The sequence below is a fragment of the Pezoporus flaviventris genome, unplaced genomic scaffold (assembly GCF_033815535.1).
Source record: "Pezoporus flaviventris isolate CSIRO_AGI_PZ_B2104156 unplaced genomic scaffold, CSIRO_AGI_Pfla_v1 ptg000013l, whole genome shotgun sequence".
In the NCBI taxonomy this organism is placed as follows: domain Eukaryota; kingdom Metazoa; phylum Chordata; class Aves; order Psittaciformes; family Psittacidae; genus Pezoporus; species Pezoporus flaviventris.
Window position 1 is genome coordinate 16,956,465 of NW_026892561.1, and position 19,520 is coordinate 16,975,984.

At 39.5% G+C, this 19,520-nt stretch overlaps 1 protein-coding gene across 13 annotated transcripts in view; it reads right to left on the minus strand.

Moving 5' to 3' along the window:
• Positions 1 to 19,354, minus strand: part of PRRC2C (proline rich coiled-coil 2C) — a 78,867-nt gene extending 59,513 nt beyond the window's left edge. For 9 of the 13 annotated variants that reach the window (XM_061451872.1, XM_061451876.1, XM_061451873.1 and 6 more), the window contains exons 1-3: positions 19,194 to 19,353; positions 2,007 to 2,174; positions 641 to 818 (exon numbers count right to left, since the gene is read on the minus strand). In XM_061451872.1, the coding sequence (XP_061307856.1) occupies positions 641 to 818; positions 2,007 to 2,121 (293 nt within the window). In that variant the 5' untranslated portion in view covers positions 2,122 to 2,174; positions 19,194 to 19,353. Of the gene's footprint in view, positions 1 to 640; positions 819 to 2,006; positions 2,175 to 9,010; positions 9,114 to 19,193 lie in introns of those variants that run through there. The other 4 variants (XM_061451879.1, XM_061451878.1, XM_061451868.1 and 1 more) reach the window with 3 other exon arrangements.
• Between the last annotated feature and the right edge of the window lie 166 nt (positions 19,355 to 19,520).

A 19,520-nucleotide genomic window follows, 5' to 3' on the forward strand; every position in this document is an offset into this window, starting at 1 on the left:
GAAGAACTGGTATGTCAAAAAATACCTAAAACCCACTTTTATAGTGAATCATACCCATTTTAAGCTTATACGACAAAAAAAAGCTTTAAAATACTTTCTAACTAAATATTGAAAAGTTTTAGTCTCTCTCTTCTTTACCTGACCTGCTGTACAAGTGTGAAAAACTCAGCAGATGAAACTGCACTGAGCATAGGAAATTGTACTATCCACAGTACACAGCACTGTGTATCAACATCACCATCACTTCTGTCTGTATCACATATTGGGGGAGCCTTAAGCTACAGTAAAGTTTAAGATCTTACAAAAATGTGCTATAGTATTTCATTTAAGAAGCCATCAGAATGTACGCAATCAGGTGGCTAAAGGTACCTGATACCCCTCATATGGAATTGACAAGCACACTGCTTTCAACTTAAGTGTGTGTTTTGTTACACATTTTGTTAACTGTTGACCTAACAGCAAGAATCTTCCTTATGAAAACTAACAGCTGTGCTTTTTCCTCCTATTTTTTTTTTTTTTTTTTTTTTTTTAGGACAGTCACGTTCAGCCAATTTCTTCCCTGGCCCTGCCCACCCCCAGCTTTAGAAAGACTTGGGAGAAATGGCATAGGAAAAAAACCCACATCTCATTGGTCACTTACTTTTCTTCTTCGTGCTGTTCTTGTTTTGAAGCCCATCCTGTGCCATCTTTAGGCACAATGTTCACATTAGGGTCATTGCCTTTGTTCTCTGCTTTAAGACTGGGGAGGTTAGCTGGTGGAGGCATCCTCCTTGAAATAGCAACTTTCCCAAGACTCTGTAATCCATGGCGTGCAGCAACTGCATGCCAAAACAGAAAGTGAAAGTTAACAATGCTGTTAGCAAGCAGCATTCATACAAAGGTATGTAAATCAACAAAAATGTTTCTTCAAGAAAAATTTAAAAGCGTTAAGAATTAGAAATTCAAAGTTCTTTATAATTTACTTTAAAAAAAAAACCAGCATTAGAAATACTTGGTCTGAGACAACCTGTGTACTCTTTAATCACTATGGTTGGCCTATACCAGAAATGAAAAAGGATATATTGCCCCAACTTTATACACACTGCTCAGTGACAGGAAGCTAGAGAACTTGTATAAAATGTGATGCTGATATCCTAATATCCTTTAACATGTTGTCAAACATCATTCTCTCATTCCTCTTGGACTTTAATGTATTCTGATGAGTCCAGGAATATCCACATGGGTGCAGCCCATTTCTTTTTTGCTGCCAGTTTCAGTTGGCAGATGCTGCTCTTGCAAAAACATTCCTACAAATTGCATTTACTCCAGACCACAAGAATGAAAAAGCAATATGAAGCCCATGCACTACGCAAGACATTCAACCTACCATCGAATCAATCAACTCAGGTGAACACGTACACGATACTGCCTTAGATGTTCTATCAGACATCTCAGTTTTAGCCTTGAAAACACATCTCCTCTTTCACCCCCTAAGTTAGGCAATATGTCAAATCAAATTCTAAGCCTTCAGAGTGTCATTACCTCCTGATTCTCAATCCAATTAATTGTGAAAAAGGCCCACACTAAACTTACTTGAAAGGTCAGTGCCAGCTTCACCCAGTCTGCAAAACAGACAAAGAACCTGACATGAAAGGGAGCACTGCCTTCTTGTTAATCAAAACCCTCCAGTAGCACAAATGTTAATACGGCAAAAAGCACAGCTGGGGAATGCCATGTCATATGCTGGTAACAGAGACTGCAGCTATAAGAACAGTTTTTACTTATCTATATTCTACTTCCTACTAGACTGCAAATGCTGTCTGCCTGAACTGATACTCATGTTTACAGCTAACCAGACACTGCAATCAACACTGCTTTCCAGAATTCTTCCACTTAACTGCTGTACCAAGCAGTTAAAAAGAAAATAAGTCTCGCTGTGGTTAAGTGCTCATATACTTTGCACTCCTAATTAATACTACAGTAATGATGAAACCGAATGAATGCAAAACTGAAGTCAGATTACTCACCTGTGGTTTTCTGAGTTTCCAGTGACTTTCCCTTGTAAGTGTTAAACAGACTGAGCGTTGCATACTTCGTTTTTCCATCCTTTGCTTTTGTACTCTGGCCTGACTTTTCCGACATTTCGATGGAAACTCATCGAGTCTGGTACCTACTGCTCACCCCTCAAATTTTGCCTGAAAAGAAAAACAACAAAAAAGTAAAGCAATTTGAATATAAGCCAATATTTAAGAGACAGTTTATAGGACAAAAGTGGGCAGCATATTTAACACCCTTAGCACTGCTTCATTTAAGCATACTAGAGGTGCCATAGAACACATTAGCTCCAGAAATCCCCAGCTTATGTAACACTTGTGATTTTTAAAGTATTTCCCTCTCTACAAACTGAATGTCACGAGATCACAAGTGTCAGCATTTAATTAATAGCAAACCCTGTGGAAGTGGTAAATCATCCATGATTTCACTAAAAAAACAAAACCAAACCAAACCAAACCCCCAACACCTGAACAACACAACAAAACACACACCCAAAAACCAAACATGCAAAGTTTCCACCATCAGCTAGCTCCCCACTGGGGAAGCTCAATGACTTCACCCAATCCTGAAGCCAAGCACTGAGATACCATTACCTGTAGTAGTATTTCTGGAATCTGGGTTTGCGTCCCCTTCCTCCACTCCCCACCCCCTGAAGTTTTCTTTCCCAAAACTAGGAACACATAGTATGTTCAGACAGAGAATGGAAGAATTTCTTAAACCAAGAGTTACACTATTCTTGCAGCAGTGAATTACAGGGCTGTTAGAGAAGGTCATCTCTCTCCTTCTCCCAGAATAGCAGGCCTTCAGAAAAAAAACCCTAGTAATTATCACTGACACTTCATTAGTAGTACTTAATAGGAACTTGCCAGATTTGCTGCTCATCATCAGGCAGGAACACAATATATTTTAATATATTTCCATATGAATCCCACAGTAGCTATGTATGCTCAAATACTCTTGTGTTTCATTCTAAAAGCAGAGAGCAAGAAGCAAGACAACCTGTTTAAACCCTCCTGTGATCAACAAACTCCCTGGTCAAACTCAGGGCCTCAGATTATCTTCTAAAGAAACTTGATTCACATAGAAGGCACTCATGTTAAGAAGAGGCTGCATGGGCAAGCTGTATAAAGAATAAAGCATTTATTTGGTCATGACAGACATTAAACAACATCAACAGATCAGGACAGTCTCATTTATGATAACATTCCCACCTTCTTCTGTCTTTTACCTCAATTTATAAGCCACAAATGGAAAAATTAAGAAATAATGATGGCAAATAACCTTGGCATGGTACAGCTTCAGCAACATTTAGGCCAGATGCCATTCTACTGAAATACATGCAGATTGTTGCAACAGGAACAATATGCAACTTCATACAGGGCCACATACATGCCTAAGAAATACATCCTCCCCTCTCACAAATAGAAAGCAACTCCCAGAGTTTTTGCCAGACTGGTCAGCATTTGGCTATTTCAACAGCATGGGTTACACCAGAAGTCATTCCTCAAATTGTCCAAACCCACAAAATACAGGATGGAAGCAGGGTGAACCCAGCCTACTAAGCAGGCCATGTAACCAGAACAGAGATTTCAGATATGGCTCTCAGGCCATTGCTTCCTTATCTATAAAAAAAACCATACATATTGAGGCTGCAAGCTTTCACTGGAAACCACAGCTCACTACTCAAACATCACTGCAGGCACAGGAAAAAAAAAAAAAATTGGCCAGAAACATGAATTTAGACAAGCTTATCTTTGGAGCTACCAGTCAAGATTTCAAGCAACCCTTCATTATTCCGGGTAGCCCTAATACTTATTTGCAATTCAACATGTCAAGCTTTGCCCATTAGTATTATTCATGGCCCACTTTCAGCCAGTCTGAAGATCTGAATCCAGGCAGACTAGTTCATCAAGCTGGAGTCTAAGTCAGACATTAGTTTTCTCTTCTATGAGGAAACCCAGTTTATCCCAAGCTCTTCAGTAAAACATCTGTGAAACAACCTGGCAGATTCTTTGCCTTCAATTCTCCAGTTACCCTCTGCTCCCAGACTTGTATTTATGATAAAGAGTCCACCACAATCATCCTGGAACATTAAACATAAAAGGTATTGGTCAGATAATTAGCAGCAGCACATGGGTGGCAAACAAGCTCTCTGGTGTGTATATAACCATATCTAGTAATACACTATAATTACTTGATACTTATCTGTGCTCAGACACTCTTTCAAATGAGAACAACTTATACAGTTTGAATTTTCAGCCCAAGACCCATCCCAGCCCCAGATTTCCTAAACAAGAAGTAGCTTCACAATGGTGAATAATGTAAAAATTGGCAAACAAAAAAAGGGGGGAGAGGGAGAAGGCTGTGGGAGAAGAAAATTACTCAGGTAATTTCTTAGCTACTGTTTAATTTGTGCATACAATAGGTTGGCAAGTACTAGATTCACCAAGTGATTCCCAATTTGCCCTACATTGAATCTGTGTTACCAGTTAAGGTGCTGTTAGTTTGAACTCTATTAGTCAAATCCTTCAAAGCAAACTGCTGCTGTCCCCCAGGTTTAGACTCATTGTCATATGAGTAAGAACACTGTAGACCTCTAAAAAGAAGCAACAAATAAAAGATCTCAGAACTACTTACCAAAGTTAGTAACTACTGATAGCGAGCAGAAGGACAGGCAACAGCACAAGTACAGCAGCTGGCAAGGTTCACCACACTATTAAGAAACTTAAGTCAGCAGTTCATTTTGAATGACTACAGTTACTATTATGCATAATTACAGCAGATGCAATGCTCCCAAAATTCTGGAGCAACAATTACCTTTCAGCTGCTCTGTAGCATTATCAATTAAGTTAACTGACCTTCACTATGGCCTTAAGATTTTAAGGTTAAAATTATTATATTAATTTCTGTACAAGACTTTTTTCAGAGTGCAACTGGTTGGGTTATTTAAATGCTGCAATGAACTCAGAAGCATGTGTACAGAAATTAGCACAGTAAGTAGCTGACACAAATTCTAGATACCCTGGTCCTCTGTTAAGGAATATTTACTTGTACCTTCTTAAATGCTTACAGTTGGTAAAATTGCAAACAGAATGCATAATTATATATTTAAAATAATAAACAAAAAAAAACCCAAATGCCATACCTACCACAAAGACCTTTTCCACTCAGTTCCTAGCTCTCCTTATCATCTCAGTATTCCCCAAAATGACTTGTTTATCATTTAATGATACTACTTCACATGTCTGTAAACTTTGCACAGTGTTCCATTAGAACCAGCTGCAGACTAGAAACGACTTTACCTCCACATTGTAAAAAGTTCTTGCATGATTAAATAAGGAAGAAATTATTACATATTTGGGGTCACTTTTGAGGACTGGAGTCTGAGGAAGTTTAAAATATCTAACAACTTAGAGCAATTCCTGTCTGGTTTCCTTCCTTCTCTCCCACCATGTTCAATATTTTGTATATTTACTATACATATAAAAAAAAACAGTTTTACATACACGAGAGAACAGAACAGCATTATATGTAAGCTACTACATTTTGTCTTGGTGAAGAAGTAGAGACAGGCATGGAAAAGGGGAAGAGAGCTATGTAAAGTTCAGGTAGGTAGTTGCTTTACCCCCAGTTTTTGGCAGAGGCAGATCAATTCTTGCTATTGCCATGGGAAATAACTATTATTTCTGTTACGGTCTTCCAATTAGTACGTTTCCATGCATCTCTGAAGCACAGCATCCACCATCCCTCCGCTATGGGAGAAAATTACAGAGAATTACTATTCTCTGTATTTTTCAGACATCCCATGCTAGCTAATATAAGCACAGGTGACTGCATAGCAAACTCTAGGTCTGTATTTTATAAGCTGCATTTTCAAAACATCAGAAAAAAAGTCTTTTTGACACAAGTGTAACCATGTCAACAGACAGCAATATTTCAGTTACCTTTTATGCAGTCCTGTCATCTTAAATCCCACATCCAATGCCTATTTAGCCTACAAGCGCACAATCAGATAGGACAGGTAACCTGTTCTTTAGCTTCCTGGGACTCTGAAGTCTTAACAACACTAGGTAAATACTAGAAGAGTTCCCACATTCCATATTCAACACAGCTATCTAGTCCCTGCTACCTCCACTCTAAAGGCTATATTTTGGCTAAATCTGGAGAAGGATGACCCAGAATGATTTAAGACAAAGCACACCCCATTCAAGTATCAAACCTGCTGAAGATCTGCTAGAGCCTTCAAATCTCAGTGCCTCAAAAACCCATCCGTGAAGTGGGAAACATCATAAAAAGCACTACAGGAAAGTTTAGTCATAACTGGGACGCATCAGCAGTTCTCTCAAAAGAGAAAACAAGAAATATATCCAAGAAAGACGTGCTATTTTAAGCACTCTGAAGAAAGCGATTAAGGGACAAAAAGCATCATATACAAATTTATCATTTGTATCAAGCCATAACTCTACTTTTCTTAAAATAGCTTTGTTCCCAGCATATTGAAGAACATGGTTCTACTAAGTTCTGGAACTAAACAATACAACTGGAACCAACCCCCCCCCCCCCCGCCCAACCAACAACAAAAAACCCAACACAAAAACAAAAAACAAAAAAAAACCCAAACAAACCAAAAACATCACCACCACCATTTTTTTTTTTTGCCACAAGCTTGGTTAATATTAGAAGTAGTTATTTCCAAAGTCTGTGTTACTAATGTCAAAACACCACTATGGTCAATAACCCAGATAAGTAACATGGCATTAAAGTTTCACTTAGAAAGGAAAGGTTTCATTTCACCACTAAGCCTGACGTATTTACATTCTAGAATGTCACTGAAGAAGCTCCCTCCTAACTGTAAGACCTGAGCATAAGCTGCAGCTGGATATTAAATCCCGAAAAACCGTGTGATCTTCAGAAAGAAAAAAAAAAAAAAAGACTAATTTAGAACATCTACAGAAATAAAAACCAAATTAAAACCAAAAAACCATAGGATACTGTATTCAATGTACCTGGAAGCCAAAAAAGCCTTCTTCATGCTTCATTAGTAAACCATTAACAAGGAACTCTGTTATTTTGAATGAACACTCAAAAATATTATGTAATCCATGATTTTGCACAGAAAAGGTTGCACATAAAAAATGAATTACAATTTAACATACTCACTTCACTTCTCTGACATGGGTATTGATGAACAATACAATATTTTTATTGATGACCTTCTATTTAGAACTTTCTAGTGCCAAAGCATCATTCTGGACTGAGGTTTTCTGGATCGATTATTCAAAACCACATTTTGGCCATTTATCCCACTACTAAAAATTTGTAACAGCTTCAGCACTAGTCAGCTTAATAACAAGCTTGAAAAACTTCCACGCTTAAGTAGCAAAAGTCTCTATCAAATAAAAGTATTTAATAAAAAAAAAGAATCTAAGGTCAGGATTTTCCTCCCCTGCCAAGAGCAGTTTTGCAACAGGATACATTGTTAAGTAGGTTATTGCAAAGAAGTCTGAAAATTGCAGTAAAGATTTTGTGAACTTTTGAGCACCTCAGACATGGCTTTATTATCTGCAGGAATAGAAACTCTCCAGATCTTCAGAGAGTTCTGGGTAGATTTCACTACAACTCATTTTTGAGTAAGATCTATACTAAGTTTTATCTACACTTAGAAAGCCAAGCTACTACACATTTCCATCTCCATTTTTCTTCCGCATCTCTAGATTTTGGGCTCACCAGTTTTCAGTAGAGATTGAAAGAGGGTACACAATGCAAAGACTGCACTGATTTTATAAATTCTGTGAAGGCAGATGGCTGGGTAGGAAAATAAAACCCTTCTAATCACCATCTCTTCTGCATCCATCACCTCAGCAGGAAAAAACTGTAGCACGGGCTGAGACACTAGATAACCTGTAGAGCATTCCTAGCAGACACCAAAAGGAAAATCAAATTCAGTTTTGCTCCTCAGAACCAAAGCACTGCCATGAGACAAAGCTGCAGCAAAGAAGGCTTTGCTGGTTCCATCATTCTTCAAATTACTTCCCCTTAAAGCCTAAGAAAGTCTACAAAACACTACCAAAACTAAATATGATGAGTTGAAAAGACATCATGACAGAAGAAAGCCGTTTCAGGTCATTATCCCACAGATGCATCTTCTAAAAATGCATTCCAAGGATGCCAGAAACGAGCACCCACAAACGTAACTGCATCAGTTCTGAGACACCTAACATTCTAAATAGAGCTACTAAGCTAAGCAATGACAAACAACCTTAATTAGCCAACCGCAAAAAGTCTACACAGAAACTAACAGTACCATAAGGCGTATGTTAAACTAGCAATGTATAGAACAAGCATATCTTCTGCTGCCTCAAAGAATGCAAGGCACCTTGTTGAACTGTCTTCTGTGAGAAATACCAGTCATCTAGAATATTTCCTTCCAACAGGACAACCAACAATCATATCTCTGAACTTTAGGAGCGTCTCAAGTCTAACACGGCACTAACAGCAGTGACTAACACTTTTAAAATAAACTTTTAAGATACATCCCGTGGCGGAAAAATATTAGCATGGATTAAAATAATCTGTCAGTTCTATTCATATTTTTCCAATGCATTCTTGACAGCAAAAGGAAAAATCACTTAAGAACATCTGGCTGAAGTGAAAAACCACAGATAAAAGGACAGCAACCATGCAAACATCAAATTTGTCTTTATTCACAGATTTCAATATAAATTTAACTACACATGCATGAATATTTTACTTAACATGCACAGAAATCACATTTCTGTGGAACAGCCCTGCCAAAAGAAGCTTGATGCATAGGCTCAATCATTATTAACATGTCTTTTTAAATGTCCCCATATAACAAGGGATCAAAGAGCCACAGACAGCATAAACGCATACTGGCAATAAAACTGTCAAACATGCTTAAATATTTTCATGTGTCACACAGATTCATTCTTTTAGCTAATATAATTTCTGATGCCTGTGCTGTTTATGAAATCTTCTCCTTCTGAAGTAACCTCAGGTAACAGAGAGATTATGGTCCCCTCCCCTCAAGAGGCAGATGGGTGCCAATGCCGTTAGTTAAAATTCTGGGAAAAGAAAGGATAGTTTTCATTTCATTTAGCTTGTGGATAATTTTTTTCCATGTTTTTATTCAGAGTATAAAATAATGCTGTTCAATATTTTGACAAATACTATATAAATATTATCTATGGCAGTACTCTTACGCAGGGATTCAATGCTATCAACATTTATGTATGTCATTTTCTTCCATATTTTATACCATTGGCTCAGTTTTGGTCTCCCACTTTCTAATGGATATGAGAAACTACTCATCCACACAGCTCTTAAACTTATTTTTGCCTTTTACAACAAAAGAAAGAGATAATGCAAAAAAACCAAACACAACTATTTTTATGAACAAAATGCTGAAATTATTAAGCATGTCCCTAAAAAATTTATTCAGTTCTCAACTATTGTACATGCAATACCTCTGCCTACTTCAGCTTTGTAATTATACTTTTAAGTACTCTTCTGGCTATAGATTCTTCCACATGTGAGACATAAATCCAGTTTTATCACTACAAGAGATCTAAAATCTAAAGTGTACAAAACACTATCAATGAAACATTTAAAATAAACAGTGTAAGACTGGCTACAGAAGACATGTTACAAATTCATAGAATGACACGATGGTTAGTGTAGGATGGAACCTTACAGATCATACAGTTCCAACCCCCCTGCCATGGGCAGGGACACCTTCCACTAGACCAGGTTTCCCAAGGCCCTGCCCAACCCAGCCTTGAACACTGCCTGGGATGGGGCAGCCATGACTTCTCTGAGAAACCTGTGTCAGTGCCTCACCACCCTCACAGTAAAGAATTTCTTCCCGAGTATCTGATCTAAATCTACCCTCTGTCATCTATCTCACTGGAAGAGGCTGATGAACTGAAATTCAATTTCAGTTTAAATTTTAGACTAAAGCCACAATGCTTCCAATCTATTTAGGCATCTATCTCCTTCCACAGTCGAGAAGAGTTCAGTTCCTACATGGTGTGATTTGAGCTGAACTCAAAACAGCAGAGTGGCTGGTATCTTTTTACAAAATTTACAACTAAAATAATTTTTTATTATTTTTCAGCATTTCAGAATGAAATAGTAGTAGAATAGAATTCTTTCGTTTACCAGAAGATAGATAATGAAAAAGGGCATAATTATCACACCAGAGTTTAAAAAAAGAAAAGAAAGAAAAAGCCTCTATTATTGTCTACAACTTCTGGAATTTCACTAGACTTATCACTACACCTACATTTCCATCACTCACACAAAGCCACACATACTCCCCCCCACCCGAACACCCAAAGTACAGTTAAGTAAACCGAAGCGTAACTACACAGCTTATACTAAAATGAATACATAATACTCCCTAAAACTCATTCTGCTTAAAATATCAGCATCACAATTCTTCACTTAAAATCCAACATCTGCTATCTCCAACAGCAGGACTTTTAGACAGAAGACTGCTACAGAAATCCCCTCCCATACTTGCTCTAGCATTCAAATACCTTCAAGAAGTGAAACATGCAGTGTCCGGACTCAGATGTCATTTTCTAATCTTCTGTGTAGCCTCAAAAAATGGATGACTGGCTTGAAAAATGTTGACAGAAGTGCTTGTAATTTGGCTTCTGAGTTTAGAAAATTTACTTTGGACATTTTTTGCAAGCTGCTTTGCAAAACGAGGCATAACTCTTTATGCTAAGATACTGATGGAATTTCCACAAAACCAAATAATAAAGAGAACAGACTTAAAGGCTGAAGTTGTACACCATATTTGCATGTGTCAAGGCACCATGAAGTGATGAGAATCAGAAACCCTGTATGTATCACTAGACCAAATACACACTGGGTTCAGCATTCAACTCCACTGGAACGGACCAGAACGATCTTGGTATAAAAGCACAATCTCAACACTGACCCAGAATATCTTGCTTCTGTCCTTACAGTCATGATTTTGGAAGGTTGCCTTCACCCCACATAGCTTCCCACTGATGACTGAAGTAAACATGGACTCGTAAGAAATAGTTCTCTGTATGTCTGCTGGCAAACTCAAATAGTAATGACTGACAGGCTAGAGGCACGAACTTACTTTTAGTTTAAAATTCCAATTAAAAATTCCCAGTTTAGATTGAGGCACAACAAAGCAGCAACACAAAACAAATCTTGTTTCTCACTGACACATGAATTAAAAGCTTCCAGAGTCTGAAGAGACTACAACCTGTATATGAGAACTCCACAGTTACTACCTTCACAGTGAGGTATTACAGTGACCACAGAAAATATACTACAGCCTTCACTGGTATTGTAAGCACCTAATTCATATACTCATTTGTTCTACATAAGCCAGATTACTGGGAAGAAATTAATACCACCACCACAGCTCAAGTAAAAATGATAGACTGGTAACTACTAACTGTACTGTATTAGAAGCATTACTTCAAGACCCAGCCCTTCTTCAAGTTGAAGTACATTCAAACAGCTTCTTTGCCAGGATTTTTCAATATTCCAGTAGAGATTGACAGTTCATGCCACACATAAGTCAGTACTAGCACACCATAAACCTAATGCACTAACATAACACAGCTATTCTTGCCATGTTCTGATAATCCTCAAACATAAATTACAATAATTTAGATGTTTTGCAAGATTACTGAATGCATTTCAACTAAAAATGTAATGTGAAAAACTTCCTTAGAGCTCATGTTATAGGCAGACTATTTTATTCTTCTTAGCCTGACAATTTCTCTTTCACTAATCATTAGAGTGAATTTTTGTAAGACAGATTTTTTGATTTTCCAGTTTCATGCATATGGTTAAGAAATTTCTTTAAATTGCAATATTCTAATTGTGCCAGAAGTTTTGAAGTGCTGGAAGAAAGCCAGAACAGGGATGGGGGAGCAGGGGGAAAGAATAGTTTCTATACAATTAAAGAAATTTTAAAAAGCATCATAATGATATGCATTCTTGTTACTTCTGGGAACAGAACAATGCAAGGGCTTTCATCCAATTAGCTTTTCAACTTGCAGATGCCAAATGAGACTTATTCTCAAGATTTGCAAAAGCATTTATTAAGGAAATTTCCATTATTTAAAAGAATGAGAAAACATCAAAGCTCTCAAAACTGAATTGCTGTCTATTTGAGAAAAAGATAAGGGAATAAAGGCAAATTCTTGCAGAAACAAGCTATGTACCTGTGATTAAAGTACTGTATTCAGTAGGCTGGTAGGCAGCACTTTTCCCTGAATACAAAAAACTAATGTGATGTGTCTTACCTATCAGAATACTTCTTAGCTGAAAAACCTACAACTATTCACTTGGCTTCTTACAAACTAATTTAGGTCAGTTTATCCCAACCACAGACACTCTCTGTAAAGGCATTTCTTAATTTTACAAGCAGTCCCTTAAAAAAACTACAAAGCATTTAGCATCCTGTCACAAGTACCACTTTGTTTCTTGCTTGCACACCATCAGTCCAGGTGCCTGGAAAGGCAAAAATAACTGCATATCCACTCTTGCCACACACACAGGAAGTGATGTGGGGAGTCTCCTTAGTAGTACCCCAAGCAGTGGTTGTTCTGTCAGGCTGAGAACAGGGGAGCAAAAGGGAAGTCCACAATAGAGCTGCAGAAGAAGCTACACAACCGATGATATACAGATGTCTCCATGTCTGTTCCAATGAAGAAAATATTCCAGTGGTCAGCACTTCTCTATACTTGTTACTTTTAGATATAACTGCACAGAAAGAATAGTCAGACCTGGTGATGATGGTGGGTTTGAGGATCTATTTGCAAGAATAAAGCAAGCAGAACTTCTTGCATGCTATAGCAACAAAGGTATGAGCAAAAAATCTCCATATATTACTGGATTTTCTAAGAAAAAAAAAGGCAGAATTAACAGCAAACTACTGCAGTTCCCCTTCTTCCCTTCTGGCTGTACTTCAGCAGATCTGATTCCAGTTGCAGGCTGAACAGTGCTCAGGATCTGTTCCTCTGCAGGCGGCTGTCTGGGATAAGTTACCAGAAACAACAGCTGAGCTGAACAAGTGCTGAGTCCGTAAGTCAGTCAAAGTGCTTGGTGCAAAACACTTCATTTTAGGAAGCTGATGAAAGATAATCAATAGGTACATAAAAATAGACCAGATTCCCAAGAGATGAGCAGCAGAAGTTGCAGCCATTTAAAATTACCCATCTCTCCACTGTTTCGTTTTTCCCTTTCATTTTAATACTCTTACTGCAAAAGCCCTTACAATTTAATACTATAAAACAATGCCATTTAAACTGATGGCATATTTCCAACTCTCCCCACCCATGTTGAATTGACAGTGCAAGAGGGCACGACAGACTAAGAGACAAATGTAAAGCTACTCCTTGCTGTGAATAACTTGAAGTACCTTTTTCAAGACTTCCATTTCCTGTTCCTTTACCACAATTTCCAAGCCTCGCTGTAATAATTAACATTTCTTAACAGAGGAAGCAACTTTCAGTTCCTTCCCAAGGAACCACAAGTCACTGAGGATTTCTCTCCACATTATACCCTTCTGCACCTTTAAAGTATCCCTGAACTCAGCTGCACATAACTTTTTATACAAAACCTTGTTTTTCCAAAGCCCCTATTAATAGGTCAGTCCTTAAGTAACATAAATAGTTACATCTAATGTTTTTTTACTTCAGGAAACAGTTAGATGTTCAGGCAAGCTGTTCTGTTCATGAGCTCCTTCAGAATATTTTGGAAGTGTGTAAGAAGCACTCTAGGACTACAGCCTTGAGGATTTTCACTCCTCTTCAGAAGAGATGTGCCAAAATGAATTCCCTCTTCTCTAGCTATTTTTTCCAATTTTTTGCTGTTCAATTTCTTATGATACTTTTGTTACTGAAGGGTTCAATCTGAAGATGGAAGTAGACTCACTTCACAGGCTTCAATCTGAAGATGGAAGTAGACTCACCAATGGTAGAAATGTACAGAATAAACAATTTTATACAGAGTTTCGTACAACCTTAGCACAATGAAAAAAAAACAGTTCAGTTACTCTAATAAGTTATCTAATGACTTAAGCTACTTGTCACCATCACCCTCAAAACTTCTCACCTTGCTCAAGAGCCAGATTTCATGTTGCCTGTAACTCCTACCATATTTCTAACCTGATTCATGTGCATCAAGAAATGATTATAAATTCTCCTCTGTATTAAGAAATATTACAGCATATTTGTTTTTAAGGCTTTTAAGATACTCCCACTGTGCTAGTGAGAGCCAGGATTGCCAAATGTGCCAGCTTATGACACATCATTGACAGCATGGGTAAAAAAACCTCTTCACTTCTGCACATACAAAAGTGGTAGAATTTGTTCCTTGGTCTGATCCAGCTTGGGGAGAATTCATAGCTGCTCATAGTCTCTTCTACCTGCTGCCTGCCATCATCCAGATATCTGGTTACATGTTTTTCCCTGTGACTTGCTAGTTTCTTGGAACAGAGACCACCTCCTCCTTCACTGAAAGGATGCCCAATGTAAAAGATGCAGCTACACTGAACAACAGTTCTGACAACAAGGGTCAACTTCAGCCCTCTGCTTTAGACTGGATTCAATCTTTTTTTTTTTTTAACAAAACATAAGATGAGCTAAATTAGAAAAGCCTTATCAGCATACCCAGGTTTATGTATCTGCCTTTCAGCATTATAGAGCCCATTTTCTATGGAAGTTAAAGTGCATCTGCCAAATGGCTAGAGATGAAGTTTAACATCTTCTGTTGCTTTTGTCCTCTGTTTATTCTTCAGGATAAAAAAAAAAAAAAACAAAAACAACAAAAGAACAACAACAACAATACAAAACCCCACATGTCCCTTGATACTTGGGCTTTCAAGATGCAGTAGGTAAATAATTAAGGCACAATATACTGTCAAAATACTTATCAAGAAACCTTACCTTATCTAAAGTTAAGCGCATACTACAAAGATCTGTGTATGCTGACAGCTTGATCCTGTGGCATGAGAAACATCTCTTAAGCAAGGCAACTCCAAGAAATTAACCAAGTAGCTATGTCACAAGCCAAAGGCAAGTTTTTCTTGCATCTTTCCTACAGATTATTTACACATACTGGCAAGAGAAAGTGTTATTGTTCCTACTTACTAGAGCACTTCTGCTGCGCACATATATATATACACCTAGATAAACTCATAGAGGAAGCACAGGCTAACCTAAACATGTTACAAAACAAACCCTGTAAATACAATAACTGATTTTTTTTTTTGCAAAATGAAGCAATTAATGCATTGCTCATAAGACAGTGAGGTGCTTCAGTCAAATATATGGTTACTTTGAAATAGAAGAAATACATTAAGTCCTAACCTGTATCAAGGCTTAAATTGTGAGAAAAACATTGGCCTCTCAAACAAAATGAAGCTGTTCCCACACTTCCACCTTAGCTAAAGATTCAAAATGGTTAAGTAATTTTTCTTTCACCAAGAATAACTTAAACAATTGTCCCTACAAATACGATTTACATCTAGAGTCATAATTTTGATGTCTATGTTAAAATCTATAAACACCAAAACCTAGCAACATTAAAGTCACATGCTCACAAAATATTAATTTTAAAACAATCTGTAGCTGTTTATGTGATTCAAGAGGACCACCTAAAAAGCTTTGATTTTGTAAGCAGAGAAAGTTTGATGCGCTAGCCTAAGCAGGCACTGCAGCAAAAAAAAAACCCAAACCCTGGCAACCTAGCCACTGCTGGTTTTACTATGAAAAGCCATTCGATACATCTGAGCATGTTGAGCTATGTCTTATATCCCAACTAAAGTTTGCGTAAAGCTGCCATTTCACCTGGGAATCAACTGTACATTGATTAGAGAGATATTTAATAGAACCCTCTTCTCTCAGTCACCCAATACTGGGTGATTCCACATTCTTCAGGCACTACTTGCGTTTTTGATGTACCTGACTATAAAGTGCAGTAACTCCTGTCTCTGATGCTATAAGCTACTGAAAGCATAGCCCACATTATTTTCAAATACACATCAGTTAAAATTATCACAATCGTACTTAGAAGGTATATATAATGTTGATTCTGCACTATAATTTTAGTGTTAATCAAGACAGTGTCAGATATACAAAACCACAAACAATGTGAATGATATACAGCTTCTCCTTTTGATGTGTTTGTAATCTATAACAAACTAACTCATTAGCATTTAGTTAGAATGTTATGTAATGGTTGAGGTATTTGTAATAAAAACAGTATTTATGTTAGCCTGTTCTTCACAGACATAAAAGCTGTCTTCATGTGATTTTTATTAGGACTTCATCTTCCTCTGCTCTTTATGCATTTTTTAAGACTTCTGTGCACTCGGTTTTCATGTCACCAACACACACAGTATTATTTCCACCCACCTCCTCACAAAAAATCTCAGCTTTAATTTTTACACCTGCTTTCATCCATGAGAAGTTTCTATGGGGTTTTGTGAAATCCAGACCCAAAAAATCCAAGGGCATGAAGCAGAGCGACGAAAAAATTTCCTACAGAAGATGAACAACTGGTTCTACCAGTAGAACACCACTGGCAGTCCCGTCATTACAAGCCCAGCATCCATCCCCAACTAGTGGAAAGGTGGCGTATTTTCAGGGCGGAGGCGTTTTGTGGTTGTTTTGGGTTTGTTTGTTTTGTTTTAAACTCAAGCCCTCTATTACTGTATACAGCCTCTGAAGATACCCCACTCTTCCTTCAACAGAAGGAAGAGGTATGTTTCTTTCTTCATTCACATCTCTAATATGCTAAACAAGGGTTTACTCTTTGCAAGAGCTCACTATAAAGGGTTTAGTCCTTATGTAAGCGCTACCTTTTTCTTTTTATCTTCACATCTAAGCCTCTTATGTGCAACACCCTTATATGGTATTTAGACCACATTTTCCACCCTCTCTCCACTTTCACATCATTCCTGTTAGCCTGGAAAATATTCTGGAACAAAAGGCTTGCACTTTCAGTAACCTAGGACACCTGGCTGAAGTCAACCCCATACAACATACCCGCTACTTTGACTTTTGATTCTTTCTCTTATTGACATATACCATTAATTCAGACAGAACAAAACCTACATGACAGCTCCCTTCAGAACTGCATCATTTCTTCCTTGATTGTTGTGGCCCATTTCACTTTCCCCAGTAGACTTCAGGATGTGGGGAAACAGGACCTACAGAAGATGCATACCACAAATCTGTACCACTGAACAAAGACTCCAGCCACTAAGTTAAAACTGTAGAGTGATGCAACTATTCTGCACTACAAAAAGCTAGGGTTCCTGTTATGAAGTCTAAATGACAGTAAAGATATCATAAATTGCTACTAAACTGCAAAGAGACAAAATATTTATAATACTAAGACTCACAGAAGACACTCTGCATTTATTTATACATATTTTATAAGCTATTATTTACCAAAGCAATAAAATTTACGCAGGAAACACATACACTAAGGCAGAACTCTAGGTAACAGACACACACACAGAGGCCATAACCCTAGTCTCTGCACACAAGCACTGGCCTAGGAGAACTAAGTTCTCACTTCAGTTTAAACAGACACCTCTTAAGCACACATCTCCACCAATGCAGTTGTACTCCTCACACGCTAAGCACAATGTTCTGAGGGACAAACTGCCTTTTCACTGAACATTCACCAAGTTCAGAGAATTCCCAGAACTTTGAGATTCCTTAGTCCCAAGAAGACTGTAGCACCACTGCACTAAACCACCCCAAAATTACTGTTGAAGAAAAAGGCTCTAGACTATGTAATTCAGAAAAAAATGAGTTATTCAGCTCCTGGCAGTCAGTATTAAATGGTAATCCTTTTGTTTCTCACTGATGGACAAATGAGATCATGTCCTGTTTCCTCCCCCCTTCAAAAGCAGTTTCTTGTCTGAGCAGAGCTCTTAAGACCAGACAATGGGTAGGCCTGATGCCTCACTGCAGAAGAAATGAAGCTATTAAAAATTTAAATACTATTCCTTCTGTTGGAAATTCTACTAATTTCTAATAATGTACCCATCTGACCCCTGTAATCAAAAAACAACTAGGAAAAATGATCCTTCCTTAATGACCCAGTCTAAAAACTTTCACAAAGGAACAAGCTTACAAAACACGTGTGAGAATCAAAAAAAGAAAGAGAAAAAACCCAAAGTGCTCTGTTCGATGCCCCCTTCCCCATAAAGAGGGCCTGAACTGGAAAGTATCTGAGCCATCTTTAGCCCCAAGATTTTCAATCTCTGCATGGCTACCATTATGCCCACTGCAGATTTAGCTGCCTGAATTTTAGCCGTGTCATCTAACCATGCTCTCACCATCCTTCAAGCGCTAACAATAAGAACACCCCTGACCCTGCTCACTCTACCCCTACAAATATTGTCCCTAAGAGCAGAAACAGTACCTTCCTGAACGGTGCTTCCCTCAGTCCTACATCAAAACACTCAGGAATAGTACATCTCAAGAACTGCGGATGAATACTTCAGAGTTAGAAAACCAAAGCGCTGCGCGTGCCTGCAGCACACGAAGGCTCCCCTCGCCCTACGTTTCTGGAGAAAGAATCACAGCCAAAAATCGTGAAGACAAACGCACGAAAGGGACGGCACATGTCTCATGTAATCGCCCCAAAGACCCAGGCCGCTAAAGAAAAAGAGGAGAGGGGAAGCATCGCGACACGGACGAAAGGAGGGAGAGGGGGAGAAAAAAACAGCACATTCGTAAGAGCTGCCCTCAGCTGCCCCAGACACGGCAGCCCCCTTTCGCCGCCCGCGGGGGAGGCCCGGCGCGGGCGCGGCCGGCCCCAGGCGGCGATGCGGTGCGGCGCTGCCCAGGGGCGGGAAGCAGCCCGGCCTGCGCGCCCGCCGCGGGCCCAGCGCTGCACCGCCCCTCTCCGCCCGACCGCGACGGGCAGTGGGATGCCGACCCCATGGTGCATCCTCTTCCCCGCCGGCCGAGGCCCAGCGCCGCCACCAGGCCGGGCGGAAGCCGCCCCCGCCCGGGGCCATGCGGCGCAGGCCGCTCTCCTGCTCCTCCCAGCGCCGGTCCGCGCCGCGGACCCACAGGGCGCTGCGGATGGAGGAGATGACGCCGGTTTACCTGGAGCGCAGCGCGGCGGGCCGGCGCTCCGGCCTCCCCGGAGACTCCCGGACTCGGCGAGGCCGCTACCGCTCCCGGCGCCGCGAACGCCGCGCCTCAGCCGCTTCCACACAGGGACCAAGATGGCGGGCGGCCAAGCCGGCGCCAACGACGTCTGACCTCACCGCGCCGCGCGAGCGCGCGCACCAGCTCGCCGGCTCCGCCCCCGCGCCCCCGCGCACGTAGCCCCGCCGTGCCGCAGTCCGGCGCGCTCAGCGTCCGGCGCGCCCCCTGGCGGCGTGGGGGGGCGGGCGGCGCCGCTCTCTGGCTCCCGTCACCCGTGTCACA